The sequence below is a fragment of the Tachypleus tridentatus genome, chromosome 1, assembly GCF_004210375.1.
Source record: "Tachypleus tridentatus isolate NWPU-2018 chromosome 1, ASM421037v1, whole genome shotgun sequence".
Lineage (NCBI taxonomy): Eukaryota > Metazoa > Arthropoda > Merostomata > Xiphosura > Limulidae > Tachypleus > Tachypleus tridentatus.
In genome coordinates this window covers 28,968,813-28,990,837 of record NC_134825.1, presented here as the reverse complement: position 1 = coordinate 28,990,837, position 22,025 = coordinate 28,968,813, and the positions used below count along the sequence as shown (strand labels likewise).

The following is a 22,025-nucleotide window of genomic DNA, read 5'->3' as shown; positions in this document are numbered from 1 at the left end:
TCAAGACGAAAAACAGTTGAAATCAAACCTGACATTAACTTGTTTTCACATTGTGTTGAATAATTCATTCATAATATATTTTGTTGTTCGGACAAACAGCAAAGTAGCCTTCAATTTTCTCACCTCTTGAATTTGTTTTCCTCATTGTAGTCAAGTTAATTTCTTTAATTATAAAATATTGTATGTTTACTCGAAAGATATATACTTAATATTGAATTTAATCAAGATATATAAACAAAAAAACACACGAAAGAATAATTAAAATCGCGTCATTATAAGATTCTCTTTCAAATATCCTTTCCATAAATAATTAAAATTATCAATAGATATTGTTCGTGATACTGTAACTTGAATATCTTCATAGATGTCAGTATATTTTTATTTTTATTTTGTTTATGTAATGACTGTCACTTAATTATGTGAAAATGCAACTTATTAGAATTTAACAATAAGTTTGTTTCAGATGGTACTTTCGAAAGTGCTCGGGTTACAGGGTTTTTATCGTTTCATAGTAAGAATTTACGTATTTTTCTGACATCATGTTTGGATTTCAGTAGTATTTAACAAGACAGTCCGTTTGAAAATGACGTAAATCACTATTAAGTTTATCATCAATAACAAAGACCACTGCGTCTTACCGAGCAATCGTATTCTCCAACATAGCACAAGTCTCCAGAGGCACTTGTGGCAACCCAGATGTGGTCTCCATTGACAGCAGTCTCCTAAGGAAAAGAAAATAGTACATCGGAATATTTTACATAAAAACTGTTAACTTTTTTTCTAAAAAAGTTTACAACATTTCACTTATAATATATTCAGCACTTTTGCTAAATATTCGCTCTTTATTATCCCTTATTATCAAGCCGTTTATAGGAGTATCTACATCATGACAAGCTGAATATCAAATGGTAAATAGTCAATTGGGTTATCAGCTTCTTACGTATACAACAAATATCTAAACAGCTGCAAATGAATGACATTGAAAGCGCCTCATAATTATATTAAACTACACTGTGTTTAATTTTATTGCTTATGTAATGTAAAGCTAAACTCTCAACTTCTCACAACATAATCGTCTTTGTACTCATAAAGAGCTGAAATAGAAGACCATTGTCGTTATTTGTAGTGTTAACTTATTCCAATGAAGAAGTACTATTGGTGAAGGACCAACTTCAGATTTCCTCTGAGTTTATTTAAGATGTATTTTAATTACGTGCTGTTGATGACACTTTGAAGTGTTTAAGAACAAGTTACACTGTCTGTAAACAAGATGGTTTCAAAATCGTGCGGTTGAAAACTAAAACTTGTAGAACGAAGAAAAACTAGATTAAAGAGCACTTCTTAGAACAGTATTATAGAGTTGTCAATAAAATTGAAAATAAGGTTATATCTAAGAGCAGTTATAAAAACAGTTGCCACTTAAAATGCTTATTGACTAACACACTAAGGTGACATTCAAACAAGCTAAGGTATATGCATTTAATTCCAGTTTTACAAGCCCATTATTCATACTAATCATTTTTATACTTTATTTCAATGTACTTACAACATTTGTTGACATCTAATTGTTAGAAAATCAGATCTAATAAACTTCATTGTGTATCACAATTATTTTTTTTTACAGTTCATTTTCTTTATATAAATAAAATTAATGTAATTGCATGAAAAATACAAAGTGAAATATAAGATGAAACGAATCCATATTTCATGTAGGGCAACATTATATTTGTACAACCTAAGATGATAGCATATGATAAAAACTTTAAACCTCTGTGAAGATTAAAGACAATAGTTTCACTTTTTAGTTTTCATAGTTGCTTACACATAAATTTTCTAATACGAATTCAATGTAAATGTTTATGTTTTCTACCAGAGTTCTTGTTAAGTAAATCGTTAAATAAGTAACTGTAAAGTTTAAAACACCTTAATTAAACATTGTAGTAAGTTTCATTTGCTTTTGATATCGATTTTGTCTAAACATAGATAGAATAGTAAATAATCACATTTTTTATTGCGTTATTTAGTCTGTAATAATATATTCTATCCAATTTAAGTTCAACAAAGGGAAACTTACGCCCCAATCCGGAAAGTTATGCAGCATTCTTGTTTCTCCATTTTCTGTGGATATCTTAACTTCTCCCTGAATTGCTTTTCTGAAAAAAAAACACGCAAAACAAACAAAAGACAGAATAAGTGTAACGAAATTATTGTGCTGAACTTTTCACTAATCAAATGGTTTTAAAGTTTGCGACATTCTAGTCTCGGAGAAACTGAGTAATATCTTTATGCCATGAGATCTATAAGGTATATTTGAAAAAAATTGGATTAATATCTCATATTAATTCAAAAATTAGTTATTTTTATAAATAAGAAACTTAAAAAAATATGTAAAATCTCAGATTTTCAAGTAATTTTTAGTAAAACTTCAAATTGCTCAAAGATCATCAAAGTTCCACTGAAACATATTTGGTGCAGTTGTTACCGATTCTAAAAGATACAAAAGGATATCTTTGCACTTTTGAATGATACTTTCTTAAAATAAAATATGAAAACATGCACATAAACGGAGCAAAAATTGATAAACAAGATTAAGAATTTGGGTTGATGTGGCAACCTGGATGGAGATATGTATCAAAACATTTTAAATTAAACTTGTAAAAAAGTCAGCAAATTTGGTGGCAATCGGCCAAAATAAAAAAAAAAAAAACGTTAGAAACTTAAAATGCGGTGGGCTTTATAGGTCAATGCGAAAATGGGCGATACGCTAGTAAAAGGATAAAATTACTTATTTAAAAAAGTTATTGTATGTTTACTTATTTCTTGGGGTGGTACAAATAATTTGATACCCATGAAGTTTCGTCCCCTGGTGTGTTACCGACATTTGGTGTGATACATGGACTATATGAAACATATTGACTAATCTAGAGACTAGTAAACAAAATTTCTCAAAGTTTCATAAAATAATTTTTCTTCTTAGATGTGAAGATTATGATGCTCAATTAACAACTCAACAGCAAGTTCACGCCCTCTTGACCTTTCAACCTCTGTTATATTTGTAATTTTCCGTTTTTGGCTAACTTTATCTATCTTCAAATTTCTGCACATTTGCCATCATATTTCTTATCCAGTGGTACAATATATAACGCAACGGTTTTGTATGTGATTTATCCTCCACTTCGATTTGTATATGAATGAAGGTTGAAATATAAAAGAAATTTGACCCATTCGACTTAAACTGCACATTAAGTTATACCTCGAAATCAGCGGTACTGATACATAAACGAAACATATCCAGGACAAAATAACCTTTCCTTTTAATAATGATCATCATATAAGGTTTATATTTCCATGAACTTTCATAGATATACTACTTAGAATAAAATGTTAACATATGAGATATAACTATCACTTTGAACACAAATAAATGTTTAGTTTTAAACTACCTACTGCTTATAACTCTATTTGCTTAAATAAAATGTGACATCTTAAGATGTGCTGGAACAGTCAAACTTAAATCATTCAAAACATATATTTGAGGTCTCTTTGTGAATTAGAACGGCAAATGCAAAGAATAGCTACAATAAGTATGGGCAACGACTGTTCTTTATAATTTGTAACTTGTATACTATGCGACCATACAGTGTCTAAAAATGCAAATACCACTCTTAACTCGCAGACATAAATTATGTCAGTGACTACCAACTTTTAATACTATTCATTACTAATTTACATGTAAAAATATATTAGATATATTTTTTAAATATAAATTCAGTACAGTTCATGTTGTAAAACATTTTTCTTGGATACCCTGTGTTAGAGAAAAAGTGTAAAATGTTATAAGGATATCATTCAGAAACAATGATGCGCTGTCTTAAACCTAACAAAATGTAAACCACTGTACGTAACCAAAGAAGACGTGAACACAAAACTCATTGAAATTCCATTTGTTTTTACAGAACATTTGAAATGTGAAATTTATTCACAACCACTAGTATTAATCACAAAATGGAGTTGATATGATAATAACGCACACGTACTTCCATTGAAAATATTTCATGATACAATGATCGATGGACGGAAGTGGATAAATTGATAGAAAGAAAATACAGATTTATAATTACACGCAACGAAAAGATGTTCGAAACAGTCATTCATCCAAGTCACAGTTTTCTTTGTTACATAGACTCCTATGTAATGAGCCTCTTGGAAACCTATGAAGTACACATATATCAAATGAACTCATAACATTGTTTCTAATGTCATAAAATAATAAGCTAATGTGTGAATTATATGGAAGTTTCATCGCTCAAGCTAAGTCAGATTGAATTCCCCAGATAAATAGCATTTGCTGATATTAACTTTTAGAATTATAAACATCCCTTTGACTGAATTGAATAGGTAAATAAAAGGGTAAACTTATGAACCCAACAGATGTTATATTAATACAAAGAAAGGCGGGAAGTGTTCGACTACACGAAAGAGATAAAGGAATTGAAAAGTACTTCAGGATAAAAGTGCCTAGACTTTAAGTGTATGTTTTTGCTTGTTCGATGATACAGTCAAATCGATATTTCAAGAGGCGAGCGAATTGAGAAGACAGAAATGGTTTGTACAGAATATTTGATATTGCAAAGAACAAAGAAATGTTTTCCAACTAATCAGACTTTCAGACTAGAACCACGAACCAGCTATAAAGGAAGGTAGTTTATGTGACTGTACAGGAGGGTATGTTACATGATTGTACGAGAGAGTATCATGAATAATTATACGGGAGAGTATATTATGTGACTGTACAGAAGAGCACCTCATGTAATTGTACAGGAGGACATTTTATGTGACTGTACGGTAGGGTATCTTGAGTGATCGTAGAAGGAAGCGTCGTATGTAACTATAAAAGAGTATCTTAAGTGACTGTATTGTAGATTATCTTATATGATTGTAGAGGACGGTATCTTATGTGACTTTATGGGAAGACATCTTGTGTAACTGTACGGGAGAATATCTTGAGTGATTGTACAGGAGAGTGTGTTATTTGTCATAGCATCCACTTCCACATCTTTTACTTTCATACCTCGTACAAAGGAGGGTACCTAAGGAGGTTGCCAAATATCATGTTTTAGGTATATACACTGTACGATGGTCAGGGTAATTTTGTAGGAAGACGTAGCAGAGAAAGTAGTAACGGAAAGGGTGCTTTATGTTATTAGCTTCCAATACTCAGCTTTTACTGTTCTTTCACACTGTTTCACGTTTTTAACACTCCTACGAAAAGATGTTTCTAGTCCTGATTTCTCCAAGCCCGTTCCCCTGGCTGTGGTTTCGCTAGATAGTAGATAGGGACAGTAGGAATCTCGTTAATCCATTCATTAATGGATTTAAATGGCAATTTCATTTAAATACAAAATTATTAGCCTAATATTACTAACCTTTCAAGTTGCTCTGGGGCCTATTAGGCCCCACTTTTCGTAGGAGTGTTAATTAATTGACGGTAATTGGCCACAGAAGTACCTTAAGGACCAAAGTTTTAAGGTCACGATTCAAATTAGGAAGTGGATATAACTTGAGAAATGCCTCTTTATATCAGTTTTATTGTAGTTGTAGGAGAAGAAACTTCATCTGAGTTTATATATTACTGCAATAGTGACAAGTATTTCTTTTTTAAATTGTCTTTCTCCATATAAAGTACCAGTCCACTCCTGATATTTATAAGGCGTTTGTGTACCTTCCCTCACGTTGTGTGTATGTTGAGTTATAGAAAATGTAATTATAATTTTTTTTTTGCGTTTAAGAACGTGGCTCCGTCTATGAATATAGTTAAAATTAACATGATCAAAAATAATAAATGCTCGATAACAACAACAATAGGGATTAAGGGGAGTGAACCATCAATAACACGCCCATCATTTTAAAAAGCTTGTTTGGGATTGGCCCAGCGACCTACGAGTAGTTAGATAACAGACAAACAGACATACAGATTTTTGTGCTTTATATATATATTGATTGCATAGAAGAGTATCATGTGTGATTATATAGGAAAGTATCTTGAGTGATTACACAGGACAGTTCTATAAGTGATTTAAATTTGATAACGAGGAATCCACTTTTTTAGAAAGTAAAATTTTAGAGGACTTGAGTGCGAGATGAAAATAGCTTATCATAAATGTATGAAGTTTTCGACCTGAAGGAATGTGCAAATTAGTTACTGGAAAAACGTATACATAGTACGTAAAAATATGTTTTTTTTCGTTCCAGATTTTCGCGCAGAGCTACACAGTAGTTATCTACTAATAAATGTCTTTAATTTTAAATTGATAGACAGAGAGAAGGTAACTAGATAACAGCTCCCGCCGCCAACTCCTGTGCTACTCTAATCGAACAATGGGATTTAACTGTCACTTGCATTGGGCATTCATGGTATACTAAATCTAGGCTATGCTCAGCCCACTTAAAATGGAAACTCGCGAACTTAATCAGGGTCAACATAATATAAGTCACATAATATACCCTTAAAAAGAATGTGAAATATTAAAGGTTAGAGATAAACACGGTATACCCAGCTTAAGTAAAGATAAAAATATTAATAATAGTAGGCATTATACAAATCACATAAACAATCAGGTTAAGGAGAATAGGAACAGATAATACAGTAAAAAAAAAACATACCTTACCTTAAGCGAAGACGAAAACAATACATCATAATAATAATAACAATATAGTAGAAATTTCATAGACTAAATAATAAATTGTCTGAAGAGATAACGATAATATTGGGAAAGGTGAATATTATGAGATATAGTGGAATACCGATTCTATAAATAAGTCTTTAGAATAAATTATTCTATAGATTATAGCAGATTTATTATATTTATTCATAAATATATATATACATAAATCTAATGTTATGAATTACACTAATTTCCATAGGTGATTAAAATCAGCACTATAAAATAATAATGAAGTTAATACGAAACCATAACAACATTATAACCAAATATTCACAATTATTCTTCTAATACCAGTCGTCGTTGTCATTTTTAAGTCATATTGTATAATATCTGTGGCCATAGCGCCCAAACGTATTGGGCATATTCCACTTATCAGAGAAGATCAGAGGCTGATGGAAAACTCGCCAGAAACTAAGAGAAAAAGAGTTAGGTGTTGGGAGTTGAATGCTTGAACCCAACGACTTCTCAACTCCTACTGTCTTTTGCAGCCAACAGCCAGTTGTAGGAAGGCAGTTGCCCTTAATATTTAGATACAACCTTAGAGTAAAATTAAACCATTCTACAAATTCTACACCCTCTACCGCTTTTCAATATTAGAAGATATAAAAAATAAAAGATACTCTTATAGTAGAAATAAATCACCATATATTTGCACAAAACTTCTAATCTTCATCCTTTACTTTAGTAATTACTGATGCTACACAGAACTCAAACCCTTACCTTAAGAGTTTTCAAGTCTCTACCCTCCTCTCTAGATCATGTGTTTATGTATTTTCTTATAGCACAGCCACATCAACCTATCTGCTGTGTTCACGGAGTGGAATATAACCGCTAATTTTAGCGTTGTAAATATTTAGACCTTGTGGGGGACCTTCAAGTACAAGCCAAGTAGAATGAACTGAGAAAAACTCGGCTATCTGAAGGTGGTATTTCTGCCCCAGTATACTGAACAAATATGTAACAATATGATCATCAGCATCAGCCACTCAATTCCTTCAAGGAACATAGGGCCGCAAACACTGCGGTTTCTTGAACAGGTTTTTAAGTGAGTAGGTTGTTAGCCCACTGCACCTAGCCGCCCCTAATTTAGTAGTGTAAGACTAGAGGGAAGGTAGCTAGTTATCACCACCCACCGCCAACTCTTTTACCAACGAATAGTGGGATTGACCGTCACATTATAACGCCCCTACGGCTGGGAGGGCGAGCATGTTTGGCGCGACGCGGACACGAACCCGCGATCCTCAGATTACGAGTCGCATGCCTTAACGCGCTCGGCCATGCCGAGCCATGTAACAACATATGTTAAAGTTATTTACTTGAACGAAGAAGAGTTTCGAGTTTCTAACGTCTTCTAAGTTTTCTGCAAGATAGTTTCAGTAAAAGAGAATTTAATTTTTAACAGTTTCATTTTTTATCATGTAAAGTATGATGTTTTTGTATACGTCAGTCCTTACAACCATAATTTTTTTAAATTTATTTATGAATAATTTAACATTATCCATAAAATTATTACAATTATTGCAAATTGTCAAGTAAGTTATATTAAAGCGTTTTTAATATTCGATCAACAAGCCGCTTTATATTTACAGTCGATATATGGAAATTATATATATATATATAAGCCCAAATGGAACGAAATGTACCAAAACTACATTTTGAAATTATTGCTAGTTTTTTTTCGGAAGAGCATGTTGCAGCTCTTTTCGAAGCAAAATATCCCTGCTCTTATATCATAAAGATACAGGGATTTAGGATTTTCAAGACGATGATGTACTTTGCAGCTAATGACATTGAAAAGTCAAGGAGACTGAAAAACCGTCTTATTCATAAAGTAGATGAATTATGGAATATAATCAGGGAAGAGAGGACTGAGTTGGACATGACAGTCTTACGATGGAACTTTTACAATAGAAACTATGCTGTAAGGCTATTGTTAAGATTCACGCTCTTCAAATAAAACTTAATCAGACGTAGTGAGGTTTCAGAATCGTTTTAATAAAACTTTCTTATTCTCTGTTGTCTGTAAAAATCATAGTAAGCTTCTTAAGCTAGATGACGCTTTTGACACCTTCCTATGATTCGTTTGTTAGCCTCAATTTAGTACAAAGATTAGTTAATGATATTAAAGAATATATATATTCACATTAAAGGTAAGCTTGGAAACTTTTCCTAGCTGTATACATGCTATCAAGTTGTGAAAAAATTTTTTTACCCAATATAATAATTAAACTTTTCTTGTCTTTTTTTCCTGTAGTTTGGAGTCACATTCTCGTTCAAATGTTAACAGTAATGAAATACAGTCCTCATTTATTATGACGATTAAAGATAACATTAATGTACATTCGACTTAAAATGTATGGGTTACCAAATTCATATTAAAAACTTTAATGGGTAGAAATGTCTGTACCATATTAACTCAAAGCATTTAAAATGTTCATTAAAATTAAGCTTTCGTATTAATTTGTAAAGGGCTACGTTGTCACTAATTTTATTACATGATATATATTGAGGGTTTATTTAAACTATGGTATCAACGAGACGCAAAGCTTTCCATTACAAGACATATATAATAATATTTCCATTGTAAAGCTTGTACTAGACAGAAAGTGTCATTGATGTGAATATAGAGAATATATAATATATTGTGCCAGCAATTAACGTGATCAACTGATAGGTTCTAGCTTTAAACACGTATTTAGAGTAATTGGTGACGATCGTAAATCTGTAGAGAGTCATTTAAAACTAAAAATAACTTTGAAAAAACACACAAACTTCTTTCAAATGTTAATAAGTTGAACATAGTCTTCAAATGGTTTCGTTTGAATTTCGCGCAAAGCTACATGAGGGCTGTCTGTGCTAGCTGTTTCTAGCTTAGCAGTGTCAAACTAGAGGGAAGGCAGCTAGTCATCACCACCCACCGCCAACTCTTGGGCTACATTTTTACCAACGAATAGTAGGATTGACCGTCACATTATAATGCCTCCCCCCCCCCGGTTGAAAGGGCGAGCATGTTTTGTGTGACGAGGCTTCCAGCCCTCAGATTACGAGTCGAATGCCTTAACCACCTGGCCATGCCGTGCCGTTTTCAAATAAATAACAGTACAGAGACCAGTAGGTGACTTCCTTACTTTGATGTGAATAACATTGTCAGGTCTTAAATCCATCTTAAGTCTCGACTGGACTCACAGTGAATCTCAAATGACTTTATTGTTCATCACTTCCGATCAAAAGCAAATTAAGTACATAGGCTACAAATGAAAATTAATTTCTACATTAACGAAACTAATTCTGACAAGAAGTAAACAAAGACATAAATCAATATACAATACAATCAAAGCCTGTATATGATTATAGTGATAGAGTCGTCATATAGGTACTCTCTCTGCTAATGAACATCGTTAGAACAATATCTTTGAAATGTTAGATTAAAAAATAAAAGCATAATCAAATAAAAATGCACCATACTTTGATTTGGATTCAAATTTAGCAAATTATCGTACAAAAAGGGAATGAGTTTATGGACAAGTATTCCTTCTTTATGAAGAAAAACCCGCTTGAAATAAAAATGCATCTCAGAGAACATTTCGACCTTTCTAGGTCATTTTCAGGTTAACAGAGAGAGTTTGTATTTTGGTTTTTATTTTTGTTTGTTTGTTCTTGGTCTAGGTGTGTGCATGTACTTTTTTCCATGGTTTTTTGATGAAATGTTGTTTTATAAATCACAAAACCTTAATGGCCGGTATTGATGTAATCCCCCTCTTTACTCAAGTCCCAACAAGAAGCCTACAAGATAGCTTTAGAACTTTATATCCAAGATCCCAACCCATTGATACACATCCCCAGTAACCAATTAGCAGCCTTTATAGAATTCACTACCACCAAAACTAACTTTACGTTCAATAACCAAAACTACCTACAAATAAATGGCCTAAGTATATGGAGTTCCGTGTCACCAGTTCTAGCCAACATTTTTATGACACAGACTGAACCTGAACCGATCAATTCAGCCTTAAACCCACCACTATTCTGGTACAGGTATGTTGATGATACAATTACTGGATTCACATCTACAGAACACACACTTAGTTTTTTTCTGTCACGTAAACTCGATACACTTCAACATACACCTCAGGAAAAAAACCAACCAAATAACATTTCTTAACCTCAAGATCACTAGAACTGATACACAATTCAAAATAGAAATCCACAGAAAAATCACTCATACTGGATTATACATTCCCTGAGATTCTGCACATGAAACAAAACAAAAACTCAACATGTTAAGAAACCAAATAAACACAGCCACAAAACTATGTTCACTTGATAAAATTAACAATGAAATCGACATAATGAAACAACACTTTATCAACACCAACAAATGTCCTCAAAAAACCGTTGAAAAATTATACGCACACACTTAGATCAACAACAAACAAACAACAATAAATTACAAGACACAACAAACTACAAAACTGTATACTGCTGCATACCATATGTTCCTGACATCAGCGAAAACATAACCAACATTTGGAAAAACTAATAACAAAACACGGCATTTCAGTAAATACCAAATTTATTCAAAAACCAGGTACAAAATTAAAGTCCATACTACGTAAAAACTACATTGACAAACACAACACCAACACAATTTATAAAATACAATGGAACAATTGCCATGAGTTCTATATTGGAGAAACAAGCAGAAAAATGGAAACTAGATTCAAATAACAAAAAAGCAAAACAACACTTTCACACGTTTTTGAACACTGCCAATCAAAAATACCACATAACGATAGAAAACACCCAGACACTAAATAGGGAAACAAATGTAAACAAACGCAAAATCAAAGAAGTCCTACTTATACAGCAACTAAAACCAAAATTAAACCAATATAAAGGAACACCTATATACCTATACTTATTAATAACCTGACATCCAACTGCAACGCACCCTACAATCCCGTACCCGTATATACTCTTGTCCATAAGGCATGTGTCCAGCAACGGTCAGTTGCAAACTCTCTTTCTTAACCTGAATATGACCAAGGAAGGTCGAAATGTTGTTCTCTGCTTATCAATAAAAGTGTTAATACCCATACCAGCCGTTATGAGACACATTTTTATGAACAAGTATGTTACGTAAAAGTGTAATTTCTTATATATGACAAAACAACTAAATCCTTTTTTTTCCTGACCTTTAATGAATTTTTGCGACATTTTTTGCTACACTTTAATTCTTTATTATTTCTTTTATGTTAAAGAAAACGTTGTCTTTCCTTAATATGATAATTTAATGGGGTACTAATTATTGAACTGTTCATAAACATTTTAATTTAAATCGGTTTGTTGTGTGAATAAATTAACTACTTTTACGAACACTCTATTTTCCTGCTTGTCATAATACTGCAGAAGCTTATCTGTACTGAGCTCCAAGCAGGAATTGAATCTAAAATGTTAACATTATAAGCCCTTAAATTTACCGCTAAGTATAGTAATAAAGTATGAATAGTGCATACCACTATGATGCATGCGACTAATTAACATGTAGATATTTATTTTTTAATACTTTAATAATCAATTATTTAGTCATCAGTTACCACATAACAGGTCAGGAGAAGATGCATTACGATATTAAAAATGTGTTATTTCATAATTAATATTGTTCCCATATGTTAAAAGTGCATTAAAATACATGTTGATCAACTTTTTAAACAATATTTTTTGACAGTTATTAGACTATAAAAAGCCATTGTTTGCGATAAACCAATTTTAATAAAACTGGATTTTGGTAAATATGTAATTTATACTTTTTCGTGTGTATATACTGCCAATTATCTCGTTTAAATGTGGAAATTACATTCTAATATTATAACAGCGCATATTCCTCAACATTAGTTCCATTTACATTAAATACTATTAATTTACCATGTTTCCATGTCAAGCTGCTTAGAATATAAATTAATTCAGTTGTTATGATACTTCCATTAAAAACATTCACCCTTCTAATTTGTATTCATTTTAAGCCTTCAGGTGATTCAACAGCAAGTCTGAGAGTTTATAACTCTAAGAATCACTGCACAGATAACCCTTTGTGTGTATATTCGTGCTTAACAGTAAAGGGTAACAAAATACATTGGCTTTCAATAGTAAGCATGTAATATTCATTTTGAACAAGGTTTTTTTTTCTTCCAATTAATCTTCCTGTAAAATCATGTGCAACTGATGATAAATAATTTACGCATACAAGAAAATTTTGAAGTGTTAAGTAACTACATTTGGCGGGAAAAAAAACAACAACTATCGTTTTCATCAAAGACAAACAATAGTTTTTACTCCAACTGCAAATGGAAATATTCTACTTATTGTCTAGGAGTAACAAAACAACTGTCACTTTGATAGATGGCGCCATTATATTGTAGTATAAAAGCTCCTAGCGGAGCGTAAACTATAAGTACTATTGAAACTCAGAAAGAGTTGTTCCGTTAACCCTAAATTCCTGGAATATTGTATATTTTTTGTTTGAAGGAAATATGTGATTCTAAGAACACAGTGGGATAAATTTATGGGAATCAGTTACGTTGAAGAAAAAAGGCGGGAGTTTTGTAGATATTCAAAATTTTAGCTGATAATCAACTGAACATTTATATGACTTTTCACTACATTCATAGCAATTCCAGAGAATTCTCTTCTCACACAAGTATATATAGACACATACTGTATACAGTTGTTCATCTTCTAGTTTTACACAAATCGAGTAAAGTTAGAAAAATGGCAAAATCAAGCAGTTTTGAAATAGTTTAATGAAGATGACAATGTTACAGCTTGCAAAACCAGTAAGTCACAGTATTTTCAATTCCTTAAAGTTGAACTGGTAAGGTACTAATATCCATTTTTAAATGACATCATAGGTGATTTAATTCTTTATTGTTCAGAAAGCTATACAGGACAATAATAAAATACCATTTATTTGATTTTTTCTGTTTTTTTATTATTTATTGTTCTTAATAATCGATTTCAAACGAAGACTACTTCTACACTGTAGATTGAAAAATAAGTCTCAGTTTTGTTTCTAATTACAAAGGTAAGCGAATTTAAACTTCATAAAAATGTTTTGGTTTTAATAACGGATTTTTTTTTATTGTGGTCTGGCATGGCCGAGCGCGATAAGGCATGCGCTCGTAATCTGAGGGTCGCGGGTTCGCATCCGAGTCGCGCTAAACATGCTCGCCCTTTCAACCGTGGGGGCGTTATAATGTGATGGTCAATCCCATTTTTCGTTGGTAAAAGAGTAGCCCAAGAGTTGGCGGTGGGTGTGATAACTAGCTGCCTTCCCTCTAGTCTCACACTACTAAATTAGGGGCGGCTAGCACAGATAGCCCTCGAGTAGCTTTGTGCAAATTTCAAAAACAAACAAACAAACAAGATTTTTTATAATTTGCCTACGCAGATATCGTAAACAATATTTATTTTCTGTATCACGTACCCTCGGTGTGAATTCCTGTACATGGTGAGGGGACCTTCCAGAGAAGATTCTGTACTTTCAGTTTATCTCCTCTGGGACCTAAACATCCCCCCACGTATTTGTCATGATTGGCGATCCGTGAAGAGTATGAAAGAATTCTGGTTGTTGAGGAGTCCAACCCTACTAAACACTTTGTCCTTAAATTCCTGAAGACGGGCGATCTTGGGGTGCCCCCCAGGGTCAACAGGCTGGTCCACTTGGGATAGGATCAACCAAGTACCACTTTTGGATGTTCTCAACGAGTGTTGTGGACATTGTGTCTGACGCTGGCGTTTAGGTATAGCGCTCACGAAACTCTCGCGTTGCTTCAATGCCCTTGATTGGCATTGTAGCGCGTCCCCTCGTAGAGCTTCATGGTGGGTGGGGTCAGCGGGCATTGAAATGTATTCCCTCTACTATGGATACCCCAAAACTTGAAAAAATAAAAACATCATCGCTGGTTTCTCCAGTCAAGGCGTTTCTGCGGTGCACCGAATCTCCACTCGCAAAGATGGAATTATGGTACCTACTAATACAATTCTTTTGAAGTTCACATTGCGACGTCCACCTGCCACTATTAAAGCAGGATACTTAAATTCTAAGGTTAAGTCATATATTCCAACCCTCTCCTATGTTTTCAGTGCCAAAGATGTGGACATTCAAAGACCTCTTGCCGTGGCTCTTTAACATGTGCTCGTTGCGGTGGCAAAGACCACTACGCCATAGAATGCGAACTTAAACCACACTGTGTCAGCTGTAGTGGTTCATACCTCTTGTACTTTCGTTCTTGTCCTAAGTGGGTGGAGGAGAAACAGGTAAAACGTTTGAAAACTGTAAATAATACCTCATATCCAGAGGCTCAAAAATTAACGTCCCCAACTCCATCTCCGATATATTCTGCTGCTCTCCATTCCACTGCTACAATGGAGGTGCAGACAAATCTCTTTGTGCCTCCAACAGAGTCATTTCAAAATTACCTTAAGAGTCTTATACCCCCTATAATTAAGAAAGTAGAAGAGTAAACGTCTACTGCCACTTATGTCCCCATCACTTCTTCCAGTGGCTCTCTGGATCCACTTCCTTTGGTTACAGGTTCTGGTGTTTCCTCGGGTTTATCTTCTTTTTCAGCTCCAAGATGCACAACGATCATTTGTTTAAGCCCTCAGTTACTGGAAGCATCTTAAAACCACAGAGACCTCCGAAATCGACCCAGGACAGGATCCATGGAAGTCAGTAAACCTCACTCTGACAAAAAGAATAAAGAAAAAAGACGTAGTCTAAAACAGAAGGGCTCTCCACCCAATTCGCCTATACATAAGTAAAAATGACCACTTTGATACAGTGAAACTGTAGATGTTTACGTTCTAATCTGGATGACATCAAAGCACTGATTGATTCTTACCATCCTGTGTCTTTCCTTACAGGATGCATTTCTGAAACCTGTAGATACAGTCACCTTTTGGCAGTTTTATTTGGACAGAAATGACAGGTTATATGATGGACGATGCATGGAGAGATGATACTTTTGGTCGATCAGCATGTGTCCACCCTGTTGTTACCACTCAAAACACCCTTGGAAGCCACAGCCATCAATGTTACCTTGGATCATACCATCACTATTTGTTCTTTCTACCTGTCTCCTGGAGAGATCTATGATCAATCAGACCTTGCTCTCATTGAACAGTTGCCTTCTCCGTTTTTGGTCCTGTGGTCTTTAATGAACATAATCCAATCTCGGGAGGTGCTGATATTGATGAGAGAGATCACTCCATAGAGCATATGCTCTCGGATTACTACCTTTCTCTCTTCAATACTGGTGTTTATAGTTATTTTCACGCAGTCTTTTACTGATACTGATCTCTCGGTCTGTCCTTTTTCACTTTTTCTCAATTTTCATGGAGGGTTGAGAGTAACCCTTGGGGCAGTGATTATTTTCCTATCATTTTGAAAGAGACTGGCCGTGATCGATGCCACCTGACCCACATGCCACGGCAGAAGGTGGACCAAGCAAACTGGCTCTCTTTCATTGTTCTCTTGGAAATTGATCCTGCCATCAACTGCAAATCATCAACAGACAACTGTGTGGCATTAGTAACTGACTGCATTTTAAAATTCTATACTTAAAACTTCGACACTTTTTCATAGTATCCTCGATTGTGGTGGAATGCTGCCAGCCACATGGCACAGAAGAGTCAAAAACAGACCTGGGATACCTATCCTAAACATCCCACACCTTCGAACTGCATTGCTTTTGAATGAGCCTGTGCACATGCTTAGCAGGTAGGATGCCAAAGCCAGAAAGAATTTCGGATTGAATTCACAACCGGCATCTCTTCTGTCAGCAATTTCAAAGTCATATGGGACAAGATTCGGAAGGTCAGTGGGCAATATACTTCTGTCCCCCTTTCGATCTTGCTTTTGATGACGAGAAAGTTGCTGATGCCTAGAGCATTGGCGATACTCTTGGGAAAAGCTTTTGCAAGGTATCTAGTATTTGTGCTTCATCCTCGACAGCCACCAAAACTCGGGTAGAGCGATCGCCTCTTTCATTTTGGGCTTATCATCTCTATAACTATAATCGCTCCTTTACACTAGTGGAACTCAAGTTGGATCTTCATCGGTTTGGCAGTGCATCAGTCGGACCAGATGATACATGCTACAAGATGCTGCACCATCTGATTTCTACTTCTCTTGCTATTCTTCTGGTTGTTTTAACTGGATCTGGCAGGAGAATGTTTTACCGGAAGTGTGGTGCCAGGCTATCTCCACCTATCTGTACTACCTATCTCTAAGCCTCGTAAGGATTCCAAGATTCTTTCAAACTACTGTCCAATTGCTCTGATGTGTTGTCTCTGTAAGACCTTAGAGAGGGTGGTTAATGCTCGTCTTGTTTCTTTCCTCGAATCAAACAAGCTCCTCTAGCACACCCAGTGTGGTTTCCAGTGATAGTGCTCCACTGTGGATCACCTATTTCAACTTGAAACATTGATCAGAGAAGTTTTTCTCAAGTGACAGCATCTCGTGTCAGTAATCTCTGACCTTGAGAAGGCTTATGATACTACGTTGAGGTACGGCATTTTGCGAGACCTCCACTCTTATGGGTTGCATGGTCATTTGCCCATTTTTATTAAAAATTTGTTAATGAGTAGGCGATTTCAAGTTCGTGAAGATTTGACACTTTTTCTTTCTTTCTTACAGGAGCTTGGAGTCCCTCAGGGCTGTATCTTGAGTGTTATACTTTTTAGAACATCCTCTGTGTCCTCTATTCCACCTCTTGGGGAGCAGATTGATGTTCTCTGCTATAGATCTATTGTTTTTTCATTCGATCTAAACTGGACTATGGATCTTCGGTCTATGCCTCTGTCAGGACCTTGGCCTTGGAGATGCTGGACCCCGTTGATCACCAAGAGCTTCGGCTCTGCACGAGAGCTTTCTGCACTTCCTCAGTCCAGAGTTTGTACACAGAGTTTCATAAACATCCTCTACACCTCTGTTGTTTGCAACTGTTTTTACTATATGCTTCAAAACTTCGATTCTTACCATAGTATCCCACCTGGGGTTGTATTTTCCTATCTCAGTAAGCTACGCTTTTTAAGAACAGATGGGTTGTTATTGTTCCTTTTGGTCTTCGCATTCAGGCACAGTTGGATGGATTGGGTCTGTCCTTAGATAACATTACTGTATCCACTGTTTAGTTCATCCTATCCTGGCTTATTGCCATTTCCAAGTGTGACATTTCTTTGAGTCATCTGAGGAAGGAGGATACGCCCGATCGGAAGTACCGTTTTCTATTTGCCGAATATCTTTTGAACCATCCTTCCATTTTCATTTATACTGATGGTTCGAAATCAGATGACTCTGCGGGCTCTGCCATGGTTTGTTGCACATAAAATCCCTTCTACAGTTTCTGTGTTCACTGCCGAACTGTATGCCATTTCTTTTGTCTTGGATCAACCGACTCGCTTAGCACTCTACTGGCTCTTGAACCACTTTACGTTAGTTCTCACCCTGTTCTCGCCGATATTCAAGACCGACTGGCCCATTTATCTTTAACATCTACGGAAACAAGCTCGCTGACACCTCAGCTAAGTCTGTCTGTTCTGGCACTATCAATGCTGTGCCTGTTCCATACATAGACTATGGTCCTGTATTCAAGGCTCGGCTCCACGTCAGTTTGCATTTGACTCGGAATGAGCAACGTGATGACAAGCTTTTCCAGATAAAACCCTCTATTGGACTTTGACCATAAAGAAAGCATTGTCCTAACTAGGCTACGCCATGGTCACAGTTTTTTTAACCCACTGGTTTCTTTTATCCGGGACTGACGCACCAGTGTGTGGTCTGTGTGACACTCAAGTCACAATAGTTTACATTTTACTGTTGTGCCGTCGTTACAACTCTGAACGACGGCAAAATTTTACACATTTTATTCACAGGTTTACCCCTGATGCTGACTGGTGCCATTGATGATGGTGACATTGTCCACCTTACAAATGTTTTTAGTTTTAAAGACCATTGGTCGTTTTTAACGCCATTTAAGTTTGAAATTCAAAAAATTAACTTTGTTTTGTTTTAGCATGAATCATTTTTACGGATTTCAATAACTTTACTTTTCTTAATTTTTTACCGGTTGTTTGGCGCAGATAGCCTAGTTGCTTTGCACCATAAAACGCCAACCAACCAGTCAACTCTATCACGTAATGATTGATTTAAAATATGGAAAAAAATGTTATTAATTTGATCAAATTTACAACAAGTATGAGAGAACATGTTTGGATCATTTACACAGCTTCTTGTTGCCACAGCAATGAATATATAATATCAAAAAAAAAAGTAATGTCAAACTGCACGCACAAACAAATAGTACTATCCAGAAATAAACATGTTAACCATTTATATACTAGCAATGTGTTTATTTCACGTGAGCCCTAGAATGATCGATAAAACTCTCACGTCGCTGTTGGTCAAGAGAAAGCTATAGCCTGTGGTTGTAAGCATTTTAAGCATAACAAAATGTAACCCAATTTCAATTAAATACCTTCACTTTTTCAAAGTACATGTGATGTTTGTGAAACTCTGTACGAGATAGAGAAATATGGATATCATTTTTGGATTCGAAATACAGGAATTACTGTAAAACATGTAAGCATCTCAAGAAAATGAAACCATGGCAGGCTTGTTTTATTAGTTCATCTCGAGTCAGAACAAATTAAAATGTTATTTTGCGGTTTCAGGTCTTTCAAACCTTTCAAGTATCAATAGATTATGTGTTCTGTTTAAAAACATAATAATTTAACATGATGCTGGCTGATAGCCATCGTATGTCGTTCTGGGGAAAGGTCTAAATGATAAAGATGGATGCACAATAATGCACATCCAAAATGGCTAGTAGATGTTTGGTTTTAATGAACTACTTCTCCTTGTTTCCACTTCTATAGTTAGGTCTTCTGCGGCTTAAAGTTGGTACGGTAAGGTAAAAAGTGTGAAGAGACATTTTGAGAATGGACGTGTAAGAAGAGCTTTTAAACACGAAATACCAGGGATTCTCGAGGACTAAGCAAGTCTTTCTTTTCCTCGAACGTGAGATATTTAATATCAACGCGAGAGAAAAGTACGAAATGTAAGTAATTGCATAAATATATGTGCTTCTGAGGGTACGTGAGCTGGCAACTAAGTTGAGATAAGGACCAAGGCAATACGTGACCAAGAATTCAGTAGTTTACGACAAGCATTCCAACAAACGTGGACTGATCAGGGCGAGCTAAAATCATAGGATCCAGTTACTAGGAAGGATTTTGCTGTGGAATGAGGGAATTATAATACTCTAAAAAAAACAATTTAACGGCCAGACGCTGAATAAAATGCCCAGAGTATGTTTGTATAATACTGGAAAAATAATAATAAAACAACAACGATTTTTCAGACAAAATGGGCTATTATGTTGTGGCTATTTTAAAGTTTTTTTACTATACAGTGTCTTTTTCCTGGTTAACGTGATCCTGTGATAAGTATTCCTCAAGCGTTTTTTATGGTGAACGTGGTCCTGTGATAAGTATTCCTCAAGGGTTTCTTTTATGGTGAGCGTAGTCCTATGATGTTATTTAATGTGCACTTGTTTTAGCATGTGACTCGACGTTTCTGGAAATGCACTTTGTGACGTCATCATTTATTTGTACTTACCTCTCTGCGTGAGTAGGCGTATCTGCAAGAGCGCTTTGTGACTTCATTACTCATTCTGTGACATCTTTCTCACAAATGAATTGTGACGTCACAAAGGGCACTTGCAGATATTCCTAGTCACGCAAAGAAATACGTGTAAACAGAAAACTGCTGAGTTAACAACGTTAAAATAACATGTATAAGATACTACCATAACAGATGTCACAAAGTTTGCTGTTGATAAAAGGTTGATATCCAGTAACCAAACACATTTAAGGAGAAATGATGCAACGAAAGGCATATATCAGTCATTTACTAGTCACTTCAAAACCGTAATAAATGTACCCAAGCTTAAGCAATCTCTGAACGCAAGACAAAACTATTATGAAGGAAGTTTTGAACTTTCAGCAGGTTGGTATGAATTTCGCACAAAGGTACACGAGGGATATCTGCGCTGGCCATCCCTAATTTAGCAGTATAAGACTAGAGGGAAAGCAGCTAGTTATCACCACCCTCACCGCCAACTCTTCGGCTACTCTTTTACTAGCGAATAGTGGGATTGATCGTCACATTATAACGTCCCCACGGCCGAATGGGCAAGCATGTGTGATGTTACGGGGATTCGAATCTGCGACTCTCGGATTACGAATCGAGTACCTTAACCATCTGGCTATGCCGTGCCGAATCTTCAGCGGAACAGTAAACGTACTACAAGTTTATATCAGGGATGTTATTCAAACTATTATATTTACTAGAAGCTTACGTCCAAGGCGTATTTAAACAACAATTGTGAAGTATACCAAATAACAACTGCAAACAAAGCAAACCTTCAAGAAATAAATACAAATATTTTTTTTCCGAAAAAATCACACTATAAATAACAGAGACAAATAATATCACTGAAGACGGCTAGCACCTTTCTGTCAAAATATGTGTATAGTGATTGCCACTTAATGAAAGGTGCCCAAGTTCTCTAAGAATTCTCTGTTAGAAGCTTGTGGTAAGATAATTAAAAGTTCAGATTACCAATAGTAATAGTTTACATATTGCGATTTAAACGTGACTGAATAAAATCTATGTCAGTGTTTGAAAAGCAGTACATTAGAACTGTGGTGATTTTATTATTCTGATGGAAATAGAAACAAACGATTATGTGCTCAATATCACTCTGATCTGATAAATCTGCGAAGCCAACATCTAGATCTATTACTACAGAGACATTTATTTACCACTCCTATCATTTTACAGTGTAGCCCGACGTCTAAAATGACTATAATCAAACGCTAGATACTTTCAATGTCTACACGAGGCCTAAGGCAATAAATTAGACCACATTTCTGAGTGCGCGTCTTTGTATGCTTTTCTTATAGCAAAGCCACATTGGGCTATCTGCGGAATCCCCCCCAGGGAAATCGAACCCCTAATTTTAAGGTTGTAAATCCGTAGATTTACCGTTGTATCAGCTGGGGACCCACATTTCTGAACTAAAGTAAAATCGACTGTTCTTTGTTCAACCAAATAACGGATAACAATCTTCTTCCACTAATTATACTCACAAAGAACTAACAAACAATACATGAATATACTAAAACTAGTACAAATACCATTCTTAAAGTTGTTAATACAGAGAGATATCACAA

At 35.0% G+C, this 22,025-nt stretch overlaps 1 protein-coding gene across 6 annotated transcripts in view; it reads right to left on the bottom strand.

Moving 5' to 3' along the window:
* Window positions 1-22,025, bottom strand: part of LOC143244972 (eye-specific diacylglycerol kinase-like) — a 324,629-nt gene that overhangs the window by 73,984 nt on the left and 228,620 nt on the right. For all 6 annotated transcript variants that reach the window (XM_076490645.1, XM_076490634.1, XM_076490655.1 and 3 more), the window contains 2 exons: window positions 2,075-2,153; window positions 639-722 (listed from right to left, as the gene is read on the bottom strand). In XM_076490645.1, coding sequence (XP_076346760.1) covers window positions 639-722; window positions 2,075-2,153 — 163 coding nt within the window. The remainder of the gene's footprint in view (window positions 1-638; window positions 723-2,074; window positions 2,154-22,025) is intronic.